Source organism: Chanodichthys erythropterus, chromosome 17 (genome assembly GCF_024489055.1).
Source record: "Chanodichthys erythropterus isolate Z2021 chromosome 17, ASM2448905v1, whole genome shotgun sequence".
Taxonomy (NCBI): Eukaryota; Metazoa; Chordata; class Actinopteri; order Cypriniformes; family Xenocyprididae; genus Chanodichthys; species Chanodichthys erythropterus.
Window position 1 is genome coordinate 39,889,751 of NC_090237.1, and position 21,560 is coordinate 39,911,310.

Here is a 21,560-nt window from a genome sequence, read left to right on the forward strand (position 1 = left end):
ACTCATCAGACACCGGCAGACTGTCTTGCTTTAATTCCTTTAACTCTGTAACTCAACTCTTTTCAAGCACTTGGGTAACACATATAAACTATTAACTATGACTTTTCCCTCAATAAACTCCTAATTTACTGCTTATTAATAGTTAGTTAGGTAGTTGTTAAGTTTAGGTATTGGGTAGGATTAAGAATGTATGATCATGCATTTATATAAGGCATTTATATGTGCTTTATAAGTACAAATAAATAGCCAATATTCTATTAATATGCATATTGATTTTAAAATTCTTCTTCTTACTTACAAGGCACTGAATAATCTTGCCCCTTCATACTTATCTGACCTTCAGATTTACATTCCTACTCGTGCTTTAAGATCATCTTCTGCACTCACTCTTGTTCTCCCTCAAACTCGCACTACTATGGGGTCCCGAGCCTTTAGTCATGCAGCTCCTTATTTATGGAACTTGCTGCCACAGGATGAGTGTTTTTAAATGTTGCCTTAAGACGCATCTTTTAGGTGATTATTTTCATGTTTGTATCCAGTCTGTCCAGGCTGTAATGATTAGCCTATTTGTTTAATGTCAATTGTCCTGTTGTGTTTGTAAGGTGCCTATAAAGTGTATAATAATAACCCTACTATATCTGTATAACAAGGAGCTTAAATATTGATACTTGCTTACCATATTTAGCAGCTTTTGCCTGAGCAGGGGAGAGTGCACCAGTACCTTGACACATGGGGGGGGGGGGGGGGGGAGATTTATCAATATTGTATGATTTTATTAAAGCGACCGTCATTTAACGCTATGACACACATTTGTATCTCACCTCCTACCCCAGGAAAGAGTCTACCTGGTACACCACCAATACCAGTAACACCAGGACCAGCACCTAGCCAAACCGAAAAAAAACACATCTTCAAGCCAAAAACCATGTGCCGTCAGATTTGTTTTCTCTGAGATTATCGGTGGACTGTGCAATGCGGTATGGAAGCCTGACTTGCCAAAGAACCACTCATGGCTCCCATAATATAGCAGAATAATTAATCAGTGTACTCACCATATTTAGCTGCTTTAGCTTGAGCTGGTGTAAGAACACCCGTACCTGCTAAGAGGGAACAGTTTAATTGGTGATGCTTCATTTCCCTGGTCCACTTTACACATTATATTAATTGTAAGTAACTTTGCAACTACTTGTCAATTAGAAGCCATTGTTAGTAGACTGCCTGCTTAATATCTACTAATACTTTATTTTGATGCTCCCCAACAGACATTCTACTGACTATAAGTTACTTTGCAACTATATGTCAACTTATTCTACTAACCTGAACCCTAATACCTAACTCTAACCTAACAGTCTACAAAAAGTCTACTATAGTCTACTAATACTCTAATGAGAGTTAGTTGACATGTACTGTAGTTGCATAATTACTTATAGTTAGTAGAATGTCTAAAGTGGACCCTTGAAATAAAGTTGTTTATTATAAAGTTGTTCTACTGTTTATTTAGATATAAGTGTCCACTTGTTACAAACTAATACATGTAAAGTGGGATTTATAATGTGAAACTACAGCAGATGGTCTGTCCTTTTTCATGCACACCAACAACATTGATTTTTGTTTTATGAAAAAAGCTGCTTGTACATTCTATTCTCAGGCTTCTTTTTTTCTGTTCCACAAATTTGGAACTACAAACGATTTCCATTTTGGGGGTGTACTATTTCATTACATTGACAATGGCTACTTGCAGCTCTTAAATCATTCTTTAGCAAAATTATCTCTCACCTCCTGCCCCTGGCGAAAGTCCACCAGCACCACCTGGCAAAGCTCCAACCCCACCTAAACCAGCTCCAATACCTGAGGAAATATGTAAACACTGAACTAGCTGCTTGAGTAAATGACTTCCATTTCTGAATGGACTAATCCTTTAATATGAAAATGTTGATTGCAGTTTTGGGGGATTACAAAGGAAAATGCATCTTCACCTCCTGCCCCAGGGTAAAGTCCACCTGCACCACCTGGATAAGCTCCAGCCCCACCTAAACCAGCTCCAGTACCTTAAAAAATGTACAAAGAGTGAACTTTATTTGTTCTGTACAAAGAGTATCTTTGTTCTGTGGAGAGAGCCGAGGGCATGTGAATTGTAAAATCATTTAATAAATGATTATTACCATATTTAGCAGCTTTGGCCTGTGCAGCGGAGACCCCTAAAGACCCCACACCTACATACAGAGACAGCAGATCAGTTATTGATCATGCATTTGCAGTGCATGTGTGTGTGCTGTTTGCAGCCATGTAAAGTAAGAGTATCTTGGCCAGTCTTCTAGGGTGAATATAATGAAGTCAGTAGCATGTGTATGTGTGTGTGTGTATGTGTGTGTGTTATATTTCACCACACAATCTGAATAAATAAGGAATTATATTTTGCATTAAGATAATGAAGCCATTTTTTAGGCTATTAAGATGTTTTGCATTGGGACATTATTTTGCCCCCATTACATTAATAGTTTTAGGTTGAAATATGATGTGTTTTATTTTTTTACAGGCTGTTAGATTCACCCTGTACTGTTTTACAATGATTCAAATATGATAGCTCTGACATAACGCACCAGTCCCTGTTGGATAACCCGGCTTGGAGCCAGCTACTTTCCCACCGGGGAGTCCAGCACCTCCGCCAAAGCCTCCATAACCTTTGGTATACCAGGTGAGAATCAGCACACACGCTAAAACACATTATATGCCGGGTATTTTGCTCATGCATGTTCTCAAGTTTGCTACTGTAGCCTACCGTATGGAAGTTTACCACCAGTGTAGGGCAACCCAGCGCCTGTTGAGATAGGTAATGTAAGACTGATGTCCTTTCATATGTATCAAAACATACTAAAGATATACTAAAAATGCCAAAATTTGTGTTATCAAATATACATATCTAAGTTATCCACAACAATAAAGCTTGGTATGAACTAACACATTGCCAGTGTTTGAACAAAAAGTGCATACAGATTAAATATTACATATAAAACTGCAAAAATTAAGAAGATAAACAAGCATCCAAATGATTTCTGTTTATGTATGAGCTCACTTTCATACAACATATGAAGCGTTAAACCGTTCAAGTTGACCACACATTTAATCAACACTGTATCCTGTTTTAATCAGAACAAATATGCAAGTTTGGAAAAAGCTGTGTTCCACTAGAGGCTCACATATTAATACCGCAATCAATTTCTCCTAATTTTACTGGATGTATTCCTAATCCATGATTAAGGCTGATAACACACTGATAAGAGAGATGTGAAAATATGTATTTCATTTCAAACTTCAAATGGAAACATTTCCAAAAATATATTCCAGATATGACTATGAAAAGCATGCCTATGAACTTTGTCAAGGCTTTTTCCCAAGTGAGGAGTCACTTCCCAGAGAGCACATCGTCAATCTGAGGTTAGTGCTTGAAACAAATTAATTGAGCTCTTCAACTGTTGAACCTTCATGTAGGAGAAATCACTCAACTTTTCTGTGCACCGGAGAGCAATCTACTACATAAATTTATGACTATCAATGCAAGTCTGAGCAGTGATCCAATATAGCTGGGTTTCATCTGGAGCGTTTGATGAAAGACATTCTTACTTGCTTATTTCTAGCCACCTCATATTGTATTGCTTAATAGCTGTAAAACCACAAACACAATCAGTCAGCAAGTGCTTCTTTTTGAGGGGTGGTAAAGCTGGGCTGAGCTGATTTGTGCAGTCTGATTAAAAGAATCAGATATTTCACCTGGGGCTTTGGGAGATTTCAGGGGGTATCCATGAAAAACTCCTTGTTGCAATGGCCCACCATATCCACGGCCACCTACGACAGACAACATAAACTTCTTAAAAAATCCATCTTCCACACTTTCCAGATATCATTATTCTGTTTAAAGTGGTTGGTGTTTGCTCATGTACTAACCAGCACCTGGTACCAGACCCTGTCCAGCTCCACCAGCAGCTATGGGAAACATTCATTCAGTCATATATTGTATAGTTTACTTTCAGAAGTATCGCACTGCAATGACATGTCATTTTCATTGAGGGTTTACCTGATTTAGGCTTGAGTCCATTTCCTGTGGCTACACCAGGAAGAACACCCCGTCCATTGAAGCCTGTAGTCATGTAAATCCAAGTGATCAAGAATAAATTAATTCCATGTGTGCAATTTTAATTTGGTGTTTTATCCAAATAACTGATTAGGTTGCCTGCACGAAATCAGCAACCACAGAAAGCTCTACAGATGTTTGCAGAAATCATTCAAATTCAACACATTTGTTTATGAGATGTCTTGGCTAATTTGATAATGGACCAAATATACTTACAATAAAAAATATATATATATGTGTGTGAATGCAATGCTTGTAAACGCACAATATGCATATCATGCACCATTTTATGTGGTCTGTTTTCTTCTTTAGGTCAACTGCTGTCATGGAAGAGCAACTGAGGTCTGAGGTCAATCTTGCTGAGCAAGTCCAATTAAATGGAATTGTTTTTTCAGCTACCTGAAAAATCCATTACACACTTTGAAGGTAACTCTATCAGCCTCTTGAGTGTGCCAAGAATTTGTAGGTTTGCATGCTTGCATATAATATGTTTCTGGCCTAGGAGTGGAGTATCTTCAGCTCTGTTGAACATATTTTGCCATGTGTAGATCCATTTCACAGAATTCGGCATATGTTCCCCACAATCAGCATCGACAATGTGAAAAACGTTTGCAGATTCCTTGTGGGCCTGGTGGTCAGAATATAGTACATAAACAGAGGAAAGAACAAACCTTGTCCAGGAACAAGTCCTCCTTGATACGGACCAGGCACTCCCACTCCTGCAAAAATCAAGATTGAAAAGTTGATCTATAATCATGCATATTTCCATTCGTATATGCAACTTCACCCTCCCATGCTTACCCGGTACTGGAGCTTTCCCAGGTTTTGCTGCTTTCCCTCCAGGTCCAACCCCACCAGGGCCAAGTCCTTGTACACCGGTCTGAGGAATGCCAAGGCCTAACAAGCAATACAAAGACTAGACTGTCATAGACTGGATCAGCATTCAAATGCACTCATGCAAAGGACAATGTCTGTAATTGCTAAATATACATTCACTGCACCTGGGAGACCAGTACCAGTTCCTCCTACACCTGGCCCTGAACAAACACAAACACACATTCAGTCGCATCGCTAAACACATTGGGTGCAAAGCTAGACTGCAGATATTCCATGTGATTCCTCATTGATTTAATTTGCCTCACTTGTTCCTTCCCTCTGACATTAAACAAGTCATCTTATCTGATTTCATTGCCTGGAAGCTGATGTTTCAGGCTGTTCATTTATTTGTTTAACCCTTTTCCAACCGATATCAAACACAGAGGAACAGACATTGCATGCTGCTTTCAGACTGTGCCAAGGACAAGCTGAAGTAATGTGCTGGCCTGTGTTACTTGAACACCACCAGCGGGGTCCCAGAGAGGACACATTTGTTGATTTGGCTCATGATCTAAGGCTCCTTCATTCAAGTTCAAGCCAACTGGAGTACCATGAAAAGAGTCTTAGCCATGTTATATGTAGTTATATGTAAAATGTGTTAAAAAGGGACATGTATGTTTTTACGGTATGAATAGTTGAGAATGAAGAATGAAGTCAGTTCTCTGCCTACTTTTTCCATTTCAGTTCTTCTCTAAAGATGCTTGCCTAAAAGATGTTTAATTTACTATGTGTTTGTACAATGAAAACAATGGACTCTCAAAGACATATATTACCACCTTTAGGGGGCTTTACACCAGCACCTGAAACAATAGAATCAGACTTAGAAGAGAGTCATGCAGTTTGTGTTGCTTAGCCACTACGAAAATTAAATTCATCAATGGAATTGTTGAATGAATGGCACCTCCAGGTAGACCTCCTCCAGGAAGACCTCCACCAGGTAGACCTCCTCCTGGTAGCCCAGTGCCTAAAAAGAAAATCTAATGGTTATATGTAATTATTTGACTGCACTTTAACCTTTGCTGATTATTCACTGGATGTGTACCTGATTTAGCCGGTTTCAGACCTCCAGCCACTGGGTAGAATCTTCCAGCACCACCATATGCGCCATAACCCCCATAACCACCTACAGTAGGAGGGACATATATCAACAAATTCAGAAAACCTGTATGCATGGCATGGACATTTATTGGCAATTATTTTAGTGTAAGTAAAAAAAAAAAATGTAATCAAGCGTAATGTTAGTTCTGGTAGGTCACGTCAGTTAAGTTCGCATCAGCTGACTCTCAGCTGATCCATGTCTATATAGAAATATGACGTCTATCACCACATCCCTGTATAAGGTCCATTCAGTATTATCAGCAGCTTTATCGCGTTGCTCGGGAGCAAATTAACCTCCTCTACCTTTGCAACATGTCAACTAACTCTCACTAGAGTATTAGTAGACTGTTATGTTATGGTTAGTAGAAAAAGTTGACATGAACTTGCAAAGATACTTATAATTCATTTTGATGCCTCCCAACAGGCATTCTATTAAGAGTTAGAAGATATTAAAAAAAAACAGTCTACTAATACTCTAATGATGGCTAGTTGACATGCAGTTACTTATAGTTAGTACTTTGTCACAGTGGACTATCAGAATAAAGTGTTGCCAAAGTGATTTCTAATTGGAAGAGTATCACATATGAATGATTATGAATTATGATGATCTGCCACAATCCACAAATAGCTTGGACTGTATACGCTATGGGGTGATTTAGTAAATGGGAGGGGCTGGATGGGAAAGAATGAAGAGAGAAACAGAGAAAATTTTGAAAAGAAAGTTGAGATTTAGAGTGAGGTCTCAGAGGCTACGGTGGAGTAAATGAGGAGTTAGGCTTCATTGAAAAATATTGCTATATTGTGTCCTCCTTCAACACGGAAACCCTAAACAAATGAGGTCACAAAGTTTGCATTCTTATTTTATGGTAGAGGGAGGAATACAGGAATGGAAAGGATGTGCAGCAAAATGCTGCGCTTGTCAGTCTTTCTTTTGCCTTGTTGCCATTATAAATCTGAGAGAAGCTTTAAAAGGCTCCTAAATCCTTGTATTCCAACTTCTGACACAAGAGAAAAAAGATTAAATTTCTCACAGTGGCTGATGGAAAATGGAGGTCATATACTCTTGCTCTCCTAGCACAGTTAATTGGTTTGCTGAGGGTCATGGAAAACATCGCTCTGCAGAACATTGCCACAGTTGTAGAGAGCTGGAGATGTAACCATATTTTGGCTTGTTATATACTTTTAAATTGCTTGTCTGCATTTGGCTCCAACCTTTTGCAATTCTTTTGGATCAGTTAAAATGTCTAGCATAGGCTAAAGAAAGGTCCCTGCTAAAGCACGCCCACAATCTGTTCACAGATGGTAACAAAAATGTCAAGAAGTTACTGAATCCACTGTGTCCGATGTGATTTACTGTAGTGATTTACATGTGACCCCCTTGATCATCAATACTAGCAGCCCTACCGTTCCAATAGCTGCAGCTCGGTCCATCACATCGTCTTAAGAGACTTTGACTTGGCCATTCTGAAACATTACATTTCTTTTACTTTAACCTTTCGGTAGTAGACAAGCTTGAGTATTAAGGGTCTTTATCTTGTTGCAGGACTGGCTTTTTGTTTATGTGCAGTTTTTTTATCATTGGTCCACAAAACATTCTTGCTCATCCACATGGTTTTTGCCAAATTTGAGGTTGTTAGAAATGTTCTTCTTGGAGAGCTGTGGCTTTCTCTGTGCTGTCCTGCCAGATGGTGGACTAATGAACACTAACTTTTGCCGATGCAAGAGAGGCCTTTAAATCCTTAGATGCTATACTCTAGGGTTTTGTGACCTCCTAAAATGTCATATGTTTTGCTCTTGGAATGATTCTTTTTTGGACAACCACTCCTAGGCAGAGAAACAGAGGTGTTGAAGTTTCTTCAGTTTGAACAGTATCTGATTGTTAGCCCTTAAAATCTTTTTTTCACTCTGAAAAGTATCAAAAACATTTGTTTTTCCTGGAAATCGATAGAGTGATGACTATTTTCTGTGATTACATCAACTCTACCATGCTGTTAGGCTTGAATAACATTCTCCCAAGAAATAGGCAAGAATTAAATATCCTCAAGAATAAAATAATTCTTAACTGCTATTTTCTTATTATTTTCTAACTCAAGAAAAAAAAGATAAGAATATGTTGTATTCCCAAAAACTTTTCTTAAGAATGTTCTTATTTCTTCAGATTTTTTTTTAAGACAAAGTTTAAGAAGTATTAATGGTAACATTTTACAAAAAGGTTCATTAGTTAAACATTAATGTATTAACTAACATGAACTAACCATGAGCAATATTTATTACTGTATTTACTAATCTTCATTAACGTTAGTTGATGAAAATGCAGTTGTTCATTGTTTGTTCATGTTAGTTCACAGTGCATTAACTAATGTTAACAAAATTTTAATAATGTATTAGTAAATGTTGAAATTAACATTAACAGAGATTAATAAATGGTGTATAAGTGCAGTTCATTATTAGTACATGCTAACTAATGTAGTTAACTAATATTAACTAATGAACCTTATTGTAAAGTGTTACCATATTAATAGTTCTGAAAAGAATGTTCTTAAAAATCATCTTAAATATCTTATTAAAGTTAAGATAACCTCCAACCTGTTTTAAAACCCCAAAGGTAAGATGTTTAATGAATATATTGGGTTGTTTGAAATATTAAGCATTTAAAACTAGATACACATAATACATATTACTAGTACCAGGAATGTCAGAGAGTACTCTGAAGTGACACCGATCGCTCAGGAAAACATCACTAGAATGATTGTGTATACATAATACTTTATTCATTTGTCTTCATCTGTATTCCTGCAAACACCCGTGACAGAAGACCAGACCCAGAAAGTAAAGGGTTATGCAGCAGCTGTGGCTCAGAAGAGCCATGAGAGCACCTGCCCTTATGACGATGAAACCCTGAAGTCACTTTTCTGGATCAGGGCTAATTATCACCACCCTGTTGACCTCCCAGACACCACAGGACTTGACTGGAGGGAGGCCGTCATTAGTGGTCTGGAGAGCATCCTGCTTTGTTCTAGAGAACAGCCAGACCAAGAGCCTGTTTCTGTACCATTAACCGAGGAGAAATCGGATGAGCCCCCCGCAGACCTTGAGGGACAATCCGCCAAAATGAGTGAGCCAGAGCCCATGGAAGAGAGGACAGAGCATCAGACTCACTCTCGGAAGAGCAGCCCCAGAGTGAGTCTGACCAGGGGGGTGAGCCTACAACACTAGTGGCAGAGGGAACAATGACAGAGAACTGGCTGATGGACTTCAATGCAGAGGTATTAACTCCCACCCTATCACACCCAGTGAGTCATCATCGCTGTTTCCAGATAAAGAACCATTTGGATTGTGATTTATCAGTTTGTTCTGAATCACCACTGCTGCCAAATGTCTACAGCCCAGTCTCCAAGGATTCCCTGCTGTGACATTGAGCAGCAGGCTCCACCTCCGGCCTCTGATCCCTTCACTCCATCGACCTGTCGGCTCCGCCTTGGCTCCTACCACCTTCGGCTCCACTGGAGACCCTCGGCCTAGTGGCTCCACCAGCTTCCATCGTCCCACCGGCTCCCCTTGGCCAGTTGTCATTCTACTTCCATCACAGACATACGGGCCATCCGCTGTGCTCCGTCCCTCCACCCCTTAGACCGCAGTGGGTTCCTCCTTCCCTTCAGCTTCGCTTCTGTCCTCGGTCACAGCGGCATCACCCCAGTCCTCAGATACTCTGGCTCCGCTTCTGACGCTTGTTGCCGCGGCTGTGTCAAGGTCTCCTGAACCTGCAACGTCACTCAGCTCCACTGACCCCCATCTGTGCCTTTGGATTCTATGGTTTAGTCTGGTTTGGATTCTAGATGCCGTCAGTCACCAAAACACCATCTTGGCTCCTCCCTACCTCGACACTGCCATGGGCTGTCAGCACTGGAGAGCTCTGGGTCTGTGCAAAAGGGCTCTTTCAATTTTCGCTGCCGCCATCGTTTGGAAGTTGCAAATCCTCCGTCACCGCCAACCCTCACCATCCCTTCGCCACCTCCTGTTTTCATCCCTTCACCACCTCTTCGTCCTCCTCCAAAATCGCCTCACTAGTCATCATCATCACCACAGCACGAGCTCACGCCTTACCGAAAGGGGGGCATTTTGTCACCATTATGTTCAGTTTAGTTCAGTTCATGGACTTTTAGTTTGTATTTGCTCAGTTTCTGTTTTTGTTTGTTTGTATTTCTGCACTTCCTGGTTGCTATGTTCACTGTCATTATGAGTTTGTTCTGTTCAGCTGTGTTTGATTAATAATCACGTTTGTGTTTGCTATATTAGTTGAACCCTTCTCTTCACTCTTTGTCCAGTCTCAAATCTATTAAGATTACGTAAAATGTGTGTTGCTATTGCCTGTTCGCCTGCCTTGTGGGATTATTTAACTTTGAGTTTTGGAACTTTATTCTTTTGTCTTCATCTGTATTCCTGCAAACACCCATGACAGCGCATTTATTATGATAACTATGGTGAGCTGCCAGCAGAAATGACCGGCTTTGAGGTGTTTTTGATTTAGTGAGTCTTCAGCACCCGCCTTTCAATCAAATAACACCAAAGCCTGTCATTTTCTTCTTAAGAAAATATTTGAGAATTTTTCAAGAATTGCACTTAGGACATTCTTACGAACTTTTTAGTATATCTTTTCTTAACTTTTTTCATAAGGTTTTTGTGAGTGTCCAACTTTTATTCCTTTTCAAACAGGGTTTTATTAGAGTGGTAGATTATCCTTTAATAAAAACTGATATTTAGAAAGTTCCTAACACAATACTATGTTATGACCTCAAAATACTTAGTGCATGATTTGTAAACAAATCCATGTTCATGTTTGCATCACATAACCAACTCCATATGTATGTCTTTTCCAATGTAGTAAACTGCTTGGCAGCTCACCTGGTACAGAAGTGCACTTGCACCTGTAGAAGTGAGCTAAAAGGACATGGGTGCTTTAGCAAATGCTCTTTTATCTAACACTTAGGTTTAGGGTAGGTGTGAACATGATACCTAAAAAAACAATGTCATAAAATGTTGGCACATTCATGTTCATCTGTTTTGGAGAAAACTAAACTTTTAGTGCGGTTACTGAACATTTCATTTTGAAAGTGATGTAAAACATGCAAGAAGCAACGTAATATCATTTTGAAGAACCAATTTTCCAGTTAGCCTGGCCTAATTATTTCCGATAAATTTGCTGCTAACCAGCATGCAAAAACAAACAAACAAAAAATATGACTGGATGCTTTACCTGTCAGTCAGCCAGACATGTTTAGTTCTCGGTGAGAATAAGCTGTAAAATTGGCCAGATTTTATGCCTATTACTAGAGCTGAACCCACAGATGTTTATAGGATATTGACAGAATATCTTAAATACTTTGATAAGATTTCCCCAAGGAAAAGGCAAAAATGGTATCCTACATGATTCTTATTCTTTTCAACAACAAAGCATTTGAATGTGACAATTTTGTAATTACTTTTAATTATTAATACGTAAATAATAAGTAAAACACCCAATAGCACTGTGATTTTATTTTTCAGAGATGTCATCACGTGCATGAAAAAATATGACTGGTCACTGGTCAGTCAGCCAGACATGTCTAAGTGGACTGTTCCAGGCCAGAATAAGTTGTAAAATAGGCCAGACTTTATGTCAAAAGTTAGGCTATGTGATACTAAGTCCTGCTAGCAAATCTGAACTCACAGAGCCTCAAAAATGTGGAATGCTCTTGGATTAACTGTTGCTAATGTCCTTTTGTTAATTAATTATTATCTCAAATTTAGCTTAACCTGTTGATTCATTAGTTTCTTAGTGCATATAATCTTCACTATTATATTAGTCAGAGCAACTCTCAGACGTGTGGATCAGACGCCCAGACAGGTGCGTCTGCCATTAGTTAATGATGCACTCCCCTGGTTTCCCGGTGTCAGACAGCAAACCTCCCTCAAGCACTATGAGGACTGTTTAGGCAAGACATCTATTCCTGATGAATGTGAAGACCTTCCAAGTACAGCTGGAATATATAACTGTCTGCTTACTTTCCATCTTCCCAACAAGCCCAGAGTGCATGGAGGTTATCGAAACATATCTCTGCCCACTCACAAAAACTTAAAGAGGAGGACAGGAAGCAGCATATACTTTTTAATGGATGGTATAGAAAACCAGAATGTTTAAGCTGGGTGCCATTTGTCAAAGACAATAACCTGCATAGGTTAAAATGTTAGATGGGAGAGACTTAATTTTCAGTTATTTTGGAATATTGTCCAGGGCTCTTGAGTGACCCTACCCATAAAATGGTATTGCCATGGTACCATGTCTGAAAACAGCAAACAAACAATCAAACAAACAAACAAAAAACACAGTTTTGGTACTTTTTTTGTTAGTGACAACTCATTAGTAATGTCAGAAACATATAAACTCAATATAAATGTGTTCATTTTTCATCTGCACCAACCCTGAACCTATCTAATTCACTAATTAATCATGTGCCTCACTGATTTATGCTTGTTTGCCAAATGACCATTAATTATGCACACACACAAAACTCTGCACAAATGTTCACATGCTACAGAAATATCTATTATGCTAATTTAAAACAGGATCTGGATACATTACAGCTAGCCTGCAACAATACTAGGCAAAATGAAAGGGACTGCAGAGCATAGAATAGACATACTTTATGTGGATAATGAATGTGAATATATTTCCATTGGTTTTTGAGAATAGACTACCCTGTTGAAAATAACAGCATATGCTGGTTAGGTATGTTAGGTATGCTTCCGGAAAAATCGGATGAAAAAAATACAAAAAAACGTCCGATTTATGGCCGGTCAACCGGTGCATCCCTAGTCCAAAGCTGGTCCTAAGCAATTAGCTTCTGCTCAGGACCAGCTTATAACCAGCTCAGGTCCAGCGCCTGCAAAAAAGCCGGAGAATTTGCTCATTGGCAAAACGTTGGCCCCTTAGTGCTGGCCCTGCAGGGGCAGCCCTCACTTAGCCCCCATGAATCCCACACAGGGCCCTCACTATTAATCTACAACAATCTGGCAGCACAGGGTGCCAAACGTTTACCATTAATGAAAATAATGGTTAATGATCGTTAAAAAAGAAATGGTCAGTGACTGGCAGTGGCGTCTACCACTCAAATATTTCCTAAATCATACTCTGCAATGCAAATCTCTTTGATTCTGACCACTGCATGATGATTGAATCATCAATAATTAATCAACTTCAGCTAATCAGAATTTCTCTTGCGATTTTTGTTTAAACAAAAGTGCATCAGAAACTTGCAGGGGCAAGTTTGCAGGGGCTTAAACCAGCTCATGCAGAATGCCTTCAGTTTTCAAAGCATGTGGCCATCCAACCTGTCTAGGGCTCAGGCATGAGGTTGTGGTGCTGGGTGCCAGTTATATGCATGACTGGTGTATACATTCCATAAGAATAATTTGAATACAAAACACCATTTAGGTAGAGTCGAAATTAAAGAAGGAATGTTAAAAGCACCAGATAGAGGGAGTCAGGAGTAAAGAGCAGTAGCAAAAGTTTATCTACACACACAAACCCCCTCCAACCCTCTACCCGTCCTCGCCTGGAGCAGTTGGACAAGCCCTACAATTTAATTTAAGAGAGCAGAGAATTCATTGGCCCTCATCCATGCAACTGACGGCAACTGCAATGAACCGACTACAGCATCCTGGAATTCAAATGGCACGGAATTCCTGTGAGATTATTGGAAGGATCTCAGGCGCAGTCATTTCCACTGACCTGTGAGCTTGGGATACCTCGTGAACCCTACAGCAAGTAAATGGCCAGTTACTAAATTGAAGAAAGAAAAAAATAAAGACATGCATAGTCCTTTTTTCTTTTCACATGACAAAAAGAGGGTCCATGGATGACATCAACAACTGCATTCTGGCTCATTCACATGCATTGCTGGTTGTCTTTAGACCTGCTTGTCCAGAACCATGAAGGCATTCCTATACTGCTAAAATGAGGCAAAATATTGCTACCTCCCTTCAACATGGAGCTGTTTCAATTTCTATACAGATTCTTTAACTCCACTTCATGTTCTGTTGATTTAAAATGCTTTGAGGAATCTGTGATTAGATTTGGTTCATAGGCCATTCGAGGTGAATCCCTAGATCACCTAAAGAGAGCTATTCTCAACCAGTGTTTTTTAATAGCAGTTGTGTTGACATTACAATCACTCATTTAGTATGAAAAGTATGCGTTACATAACTTTTGCGTTACCTGTTACCTAGGCAACGCAAAAGTTATGTAACGCATACTTTTCATACTTTTCAACTAAGTAACACAATTAGTTCGTATTTTTAGAAGGTAACTCAATATTGTAATGCTTTACTTTTAAAAGTAACTTTCCCAACACTGTTGATTTCAAAGAGTGCCTGCATGTCTCATAAACTTTGAGTATGTGGGTTTATGATAGCTGTACCCTACTTAGGTGTTCGGTGGTCGTATATGACTTCATCTTTAACATTACTCGCTCACAAGCTGTATGATTTAAATCACTGGTGACAACCAAACGCTGACATCGTGGCTTCATTGTAAGACATCATTTGTCACAAACCGAAAGAGATGCTTATGAAATGTTTATGTAGGTTTTATGAAAGAGTGCACTGGGGTGAAACGCCATCTGCTTCTGTCATCCTTACTCATGCAATTCCAGAAATATGCCACAAAAACACTCAATCCATATCATCTCACTAGGCAGAACACAAACATATCACCCCCGGATGGGTTCCCAGTGCAGTCTGAACTGGCACAGACCACCTGATCATTTATTTCCATTATTTATCACATCTCAAAGAATGAAATCAAAGTCGAAAATGTCAATGCGTGAAACATGTCCCAGATGGTTCGCATATGCATGAGGTTTGTGCATGCTGAATACTTTTCTGACAAGTCAGGGCTGAGATATGATATGACCAATAAACAGAGCTCACATGACCTCTTCAGTCTTGCTCAGGAATCAGGGTTGTCAGAGTACTTTCATGTAACCAGAAAGTTAGTTATGTGGTTAATTATTTTCTTTTTATTGTGTTACTAAATTTAATGCAATTAACTTCAATAAGCTCCACGAAGCAGAGCATTCAAATGCTTTTAAACCATTCCAGTGTGATAAAATGCAAAAGAGAACTCAATTCATACTTGTGCAGTGTCTGTGAAGTATCTGTGAACAATCCACTCTGCAGACAGCACACTAGTACAGATTTGAGTTCTGGTTTTACATCTTATCAAGTCTGAATGGACAAAAACACACAACATTGTCAAAATGACAATTTTTGGCGAGCATCCACGTAGGCACAGTCTTACATGGGTTTAAAAGTCATAAATGAATGTAAAGAGTTGGGAGAAAATCAGATGTGTATCAGGTCTTAAAGTGACAGCAGCCTACTATACCTGCTGTCAGCAGAAAGTCAGCATAAAACAAAAGTTGCAATACTATTTTCTTTCCTTATTCTGATGTTTGTACTTGTCTTTAATAATGTTTGAACTTTATATCAGTTAGGCTAATAGTTTTGTTGTGGTATAAAACCTGTATTCGAGAACTGTGAATTTTCACTGGTATGTAAAATGTTGGTGTCATAACCTTAAGGCCCCGATATACTTCAAACGAAATCGAAGAATGAATTGATGTGACATCATTTCGAACAAAATCAGGCCTAAACGAAGTTCATTTTGTGTTCGTTTTGGGAGTTCGAAATGGCTTGCCAAAGCAAACTCTCAGGAAAATTTCGCTAGAGGTAAGATCTCCGTGGGTGAAAACATGAACATACTGGATAGCCGCTTTATAGTACGAAATTAAGTTGTGCTTCTGATGAAATGAAGCACTGACACTGTTTTCCATGTTTGATACTGTAAAGCTGCTTGCTTTTAAGAAATCTATTGAATGAAATACCACATAAATAAACATGACGTGACTTTACCGGAGTGCTCATTTGCAGAGCTCATGCTAACATACCCATGTTGTTATGATCAGATGCTCTTCTTATGTTTTTTATTTAAAAAATTGCTTGCTGTTTTCTCATGTTGTTTATTTTGTTACTGAGAGGAAAGCGCGCAGCACATACTGTATTTACATATTCATCTAAATGCCACTCTCCACAATGTGGGCGGCAACAGATGTTCGAAAATAATATTTCGCTGCTCGCGTATTTCAAACTTCGTTTTACCCCTAAATGAAGAATGAAAAAGAACTTCGCCGTCACTCTTTCCCCGACAGCGATTTTTTTTTTTTTTTTCATGGTTGGGTCTTGAGTGGGTCTGTTTAACGTTCATGGCCCCCAGAATATTACGTTTTATGAACAGCAACAACAAAAAAACTGTTTTATTCAAGCCTCATGCATTCTTTCTTTTTTTTAGCAACATTTGAATGTGGGTAATAAAATGTTTAATAAAAAAGCAATATTTTGTGCAAAAAGCAGAGAAAATCTCATTTTTGTCAAAGACTACGTCTGTATTGGATTTACAACGATGATCAGATGGGGTAGATCGAGTCCATAAACACCCTTGAAGCTGGGTTGACATAAATACCCTGCTGGGTTGACATTTCATTCAGTAACGTTAGGCTTTTTTTATTCATATGCTGTTTAATTTTGATGATCATATTATTTTACATATGCTTCTTTTTCGCCTGTGTTTTGATCAGGAGATTCAGTGCTCTTTCAGAAGATGCATAATAGCGTTCTCTAGAGTATAACAGTGAAAACATGGAAAGCTGGAATATGACGTCAATTTGCGGCGAAGAGTTGTCTCATAAATTATGGAAGTTTCCATCAGTGGCGGGAAGGAGTTAAAAAAAAAGGGCCAGTAAAAAAAAAATCCTTTGTTGAGATCTATTATATTAAAGGCTCAGCTAATAAATATGATGTTTAGTATGTGAATGTAAATATTTGTTTTTTGTTATTATTATTATTAAATGGGTTTATGTGTAGATTGTTTTAAGATTATTAAATGTTCAAAATTATTCATTTAAATTGTATTGTAATGTTGAATTGTTATCATATATATATATATACATATTAGTACCATAGGTATATGCTCAAAACAGTGGAATTACCATGGTACATGTCAAAAAAACAAGGTAGTGTTGCAGTAAGTATGTTCTCATGTGTTCTGTAGTACTTATGCTTGAACAGTTCATGTTTTAAGAAATGGGGAAAGCATTGTCAACACATCTTTGAAACTGTATTTGGGGAATAACCTTGTCTCATGATGACATTATTATTTCTGTTTCCCCCACCTAATTTATTGCATCCACATTGCATTGAGAAATGTCCAAAGCTGACATTAAGATCTGCTGCTTTCTTCCCTCCTTTTACTTATTTATTTGCATCCTCGTTTCCTCTGTTATTTATTTCCAGCGTCACACTTTACACACACCTCTTGTTGGGTTAATGCTGCATGCATGTGGTACAGCTGTGAGTGTCACTATTCAAGAAGGGAACTAAGAAGAAAGGACTTCTTGTTTTATGCTAAATCATACTCTAATAGTAGAACACTATTATGATGATGATCACATTGTGGTGAGAAGCCTTTGGTTTTTTGGACCCGTGCTCCTCCAAAGTGGTTGCGCAAGACTGGTTAAATGAAAAGCGATCTTGAAAACGTTCGACTGAAACATGGCTCAGTGTAAACGTACAAGCATATCATCAGGAGTGAGAATGATCTCTAAGGCCTTGTTTGCGATTTTTGCCTTGGGAGCATATTGTCTGCACCTGGGGACGAGCACAGGAAGTGATGCGTAGCTCCTGCGGGAGTTGGAGGATGTCAGCGTGGACTCTGCGACATGAGGATCAGCCATTATTCACAATCGGAGGCCAGAAGCTTGCAGTTTGAGGACAGGTCTGAGCCAGCTAATGAAAAGCACATGTGCTTCACAAGACTCGCTGGCTCTTCCCAGCTCATCTGCCTGGCCCACACCCTTCGTTCTCTCTGCATTTACCCCTCGCTCCCTTTCAAGTCTGAAACAAACTGGCTTCTCTCACTGAGACAATAGAAAAGCATGTGGAAAGTAAAAACCTGACATACTTTCTTAGGGTTGTGCTGCTCTGGTTTCTGTACAGATCAAAACAATATCTGGTTTTGAGATCAGGTGACTAAATAAAATGCAGCTGCCTGTTTAGCCATTGCAGAATTAATCCAATAAATTCAATTTGAAAAGTCTTGTGAGCCAAATCTTTCCTCGTCACCTCCAATCTAAGCATGATGTTTATAGGATCAAACACACGTGCAACGGAGAAAATCATCCACAGTTTCACATCATGTAAGCGAACTGTTTGCAACAAGAAGAAGCTATTCACCCAAATTGAGCCATTTTTTACAGCGTTGGCAGCGAGAAGCAATGCAGAATCCTCCTTTGCTTCAGGCACTGCAGCTGATGGTTTCCAAAAATTCAACAGTTTATCACAACAATGATGACAGGCTTCACAATTAGCTCTATTTTACAAGGCTTCACACGAGATAGTACATGATGTTGTACTATCAAGCACTTGAATCATACACATACTTTGCTGATGACCTTTTGATTGTAATTGCTACACCATTATAAAATGGTTATGCCTTCTTATGGTAGAGCAGATGGCTAGGGGAAGCAAACGATCTTATACTGTATAATCTATGCTGTGACATGAATACGCACAGTATAGTTTCTATCAACTGAAATAAATCGCTCGTTACAGAAGAACTATAAGTCAAAGAGCAAATATACCATAAAGAGCCCATTTACAGCTGTTTAGTTGCCAGATGCTTTAGCCAAAGTGGCTCAAGGTAAACATTTTAGTGGGTCTAAAATTAAAAAAACTGAGTAAGCCGTACTATGCAGGGCCATACCTGCCAGTGGCCAAGTACTTAAGAAAAGTTACTGGCCATAAATATTTTTTTACTGGCCATGAATGGCAGTAATGACAACAAAAATGTAGATGCCAGTGAAAATTCACAATTCTCTATTCCAATTTTGATACCACAGCTAAAACTACTAACTTGACTATAAAAATTCAAAACATGATTAAAGACAAGTAGGCCTGGTTTCACAGACAGGGCTTAACCTAAGCTAGGATTAGGCCTTAGTTCAATTAGGATATTTAAGTAGCTTTTATAAACATGCCCTAGAGAAGAAAAAAAATACATTACTGGTGTACACCTTGAGCGAAAACAATGGCTCTGACATATTTTAGGATATGTCACTACAAGTTTCTTTTAGTTAAAACAGCTCAAACATGCAATTTAGTCTAGGACTAGCAGACAAGAGCAGTGAATTATTTTCTCTTAGTTCTTTGTTGCTTGATTGACAGACAGGAGGTTTATTAGTCTGCTGTCACTTTAAGACCTGCATGGATACTGTATACAACTCTTTATGTTCACTTAAAGGTGCCATCGAACTTTTTTTTTTTTTACAAGATGTAATATAAGTCTAAGGTGTCCGCTGAATGTGTCTGCGAAGTTTCAGCTCAAAATACTCTATAGTTTTTTTTAAATAATTTTTTTAACTGCCTATTTTGGGGCATAATTAGAAATGTGCCGATTTCAGGGCTGCTGCCCCAGTAATTGCTCGCGCTCTCTAAAACAGATTTGTGACTGATTTTGAATTTGGTCAACTGCTGAACAGCTGGCCTTAGCTCATTCAGATACTTCCTTACATCCAATCTAATCTTAAATGCAGCGTTTTCTGAGCCTTCTGTTCATGCTAGGTCTTGTGTTGCACATCGGCTAAATGTGAGGCCTGGTTTCTGAATGCCGTCTGCTTCCCTTCAGATCTGTTAAGTATTTTTACCTCAAAGATGAAAAGCGAAAGATTAGACAATTATCTCCTACTTCACTCCAACAATCACAGCCAAAGACAACTTCCACTGCAAAATCTGATATCTGGGAGTTTATAAGCTCTTTCAGAGTGAAAAGGTCTTTCTCAGAGGAGCCAGTGAGCTGCTCCAAAGTTATCGAGCCTGGTTACATTTGTTTAATTCCTTATCTCTCCAAACATGTCGCTGGAATGGGCGCTGCTTTAGGAAATTCAATTATGCCCGAATAGTGCTAATGCACCAATAGTGCTTGGTTTGACAGAGAAAGCAACAATATTTACATTACAGTATCAGAATGGGTCCAGTTGCACTTGGTAGGCGCCAAGATTTCCACTTATTGTATTGCCTGTGTTCCAATAACACAATCAGCGCTGATGCCCCATTGTTTGAGTAGCACTGATGTAAGTTTACAATAATTAAGTCAGCTCATGGACAAAGGTGCTGGGCTGAAAACGATCAGGTCGCCCACTCATTTCACCTAAAAAGGATATTCTGACCATAGGTAAAAAGCCAGTGGACATAAAAGTCTACTGAAGAAACATGGCAATATTCCTACTTAACATAGAATCAAGTATACTCAGATTTATCAACTTTCAAATAATATTGAGATATATTATTTGAATTATTGCCAAAATTCTCAGTGGACTTACCTGGTTTAGGAGGTTTTCCACCAACTACTAATATAATAATAAAATGCTTGGAGAGATGATTTTCCAGTCCACTAAGAAGCTTGAATTTTGGTAATACTAATAGCAGCGGTTTTATTGTGACTTCCAAGTATAAATGCCAAAATGTAATAAGTACCACCATTTATTTTACAATCAAAGTACACTCAAAGTACATTCAACGTTCAAACGTTTGAGGTTAGTCATTTCTAAATTTGTTTTAAGAATTGTTGCAAAAAGATTTCTATTTCAAATAAATGCTGTTCTTTTGAAATTTATATTCATCAAAGAATCTTGAAAAATAAGATGTATCACTGTTTCCACAAATAATATGAAGCCGTTTTAACTGTTTTTCAACATTGATTGTTTTACATTTTAAACATTCTAAACCTTCTAGACTTCTATAAAACAATACCAACCCCAAACTTGTGAATGGTAGTGTATATCATGGTTTATGTGCATGTTAAACTTTACTATAGTGCATTTTATAGTGCCATGATTTTGTACCATCATTACATCACTTGGTACCACTACAGTACTTTGGTAGTGATACAAATTTCATTACTCTGGTGTGCAACATTTTACAATTGTTATTGCTGTAAAAACGCACAGAAAATCTTTGTATTGCTTTGCTAATTAAGTGCATAGACTGCCATACTTGTAAGCATGCAAATAAGTATACTTGTATGAAGAACTCTTACCAGCTCCGTAACCTCCAGCCCCTAAAGCTCCTGTTTGAGCACCAGTGCCAGCAGCTCCTCCATATCCTCCTGCTGAACAAGAGCGTGGTTCATTAGCATCCCTCTCGCATTTATGAAATGCTTTATCTGTGTCTGCTCGAGTAGCATACATTACACGCAAGGCAAGATGTGACTTCACTGACTGGCACACAGGTGGACTTTAACTTTTATAGGTGTTATTGGAGTATGACAGCTCAGTTTTTCTGATATGGTCTGGCAGTAAACACACTT

General features: G+C 38.6%; 1 protein-coding gene across 5 annotated transcripts in view; it reads right to left on the reverse strand.

Annotated features, from left to right (window-relative positions):
• Window positions 1–21,560, reverse strand: part of elna (elastin a) — a 76,798-nt gene that overhangs the window by 33,723 nt on the left and 21,515 nt on the right. For 3 of the 5 annotated variants that reach the window (XM_067366388.1, XM_067366387.1, XM_067366384.1), the window contains exons 4-21: window positions 21,291–21,362; window positions 6,048–6,128; window positions 5,907–5,969; window positions 5,782–5,805; window positions 5,131–5,166; window positions 4,931–5,026; window positions 4,801–4,848; window positions 4,073–4,135; window positions 3,943–3,981; window positions 3,769–3,843; window positions 2,780–2,818; window positions 2,601–2,681; window positions 2,163–2,213; window positions 1,977–2,048; window positions 1,777–1,848; window positions 1,053–1,100; window positions 822–884; window positions 677–721 (exon numbers count right to left, since the gene is read on the reverse strand). In XM_067366388.1, the coding sequence (XP_067222489.1) occupies window positions 677–721; window positions 822–884; window positions 1,053–1,100; window positions 1,777–1,848; window positions 1,977–2,048; window positions 2,163–2,213; window positions 2,601–2,681; window positions 2,780–2,818; window positions 3,769–3,843; window positions 3,943–3,981; window positions 4,073–4,135; window positions 4,801–4,848; window positions 4,931–5,026; window positions 5,131–5,166; window positions 5,782–5,805; window positions 5,907–5,969; window positions 6,048–6,128; window positions 21,291–21,362 (1,068 nt within the window). The remainder of the gene's footprint in view (window positions 1–676; window positions 722–821; window positions 885–1,052; window positions 1,101–1,776; window positions 1,849–1,976; window positions 2,049–2,162; window positions 2,214–2,600; window positions 2,682–2,779; window positions 2,819–3,768; window positions 3,844–3,942; window positions 3,982–4,072; window positions 4,136–4,800; window positions 4,849–4,930; window positions 5,027–5,130; window positions 5,167–5,781; window positions 5,806–5,906; window positions 5,970–6,047; window positions 6,129–21,290; window positions 21,363–21,560) is intronic. The other 2 variants (XM_067366385.1, XM_067366386.1) reach the window with 2 other exon arrangements.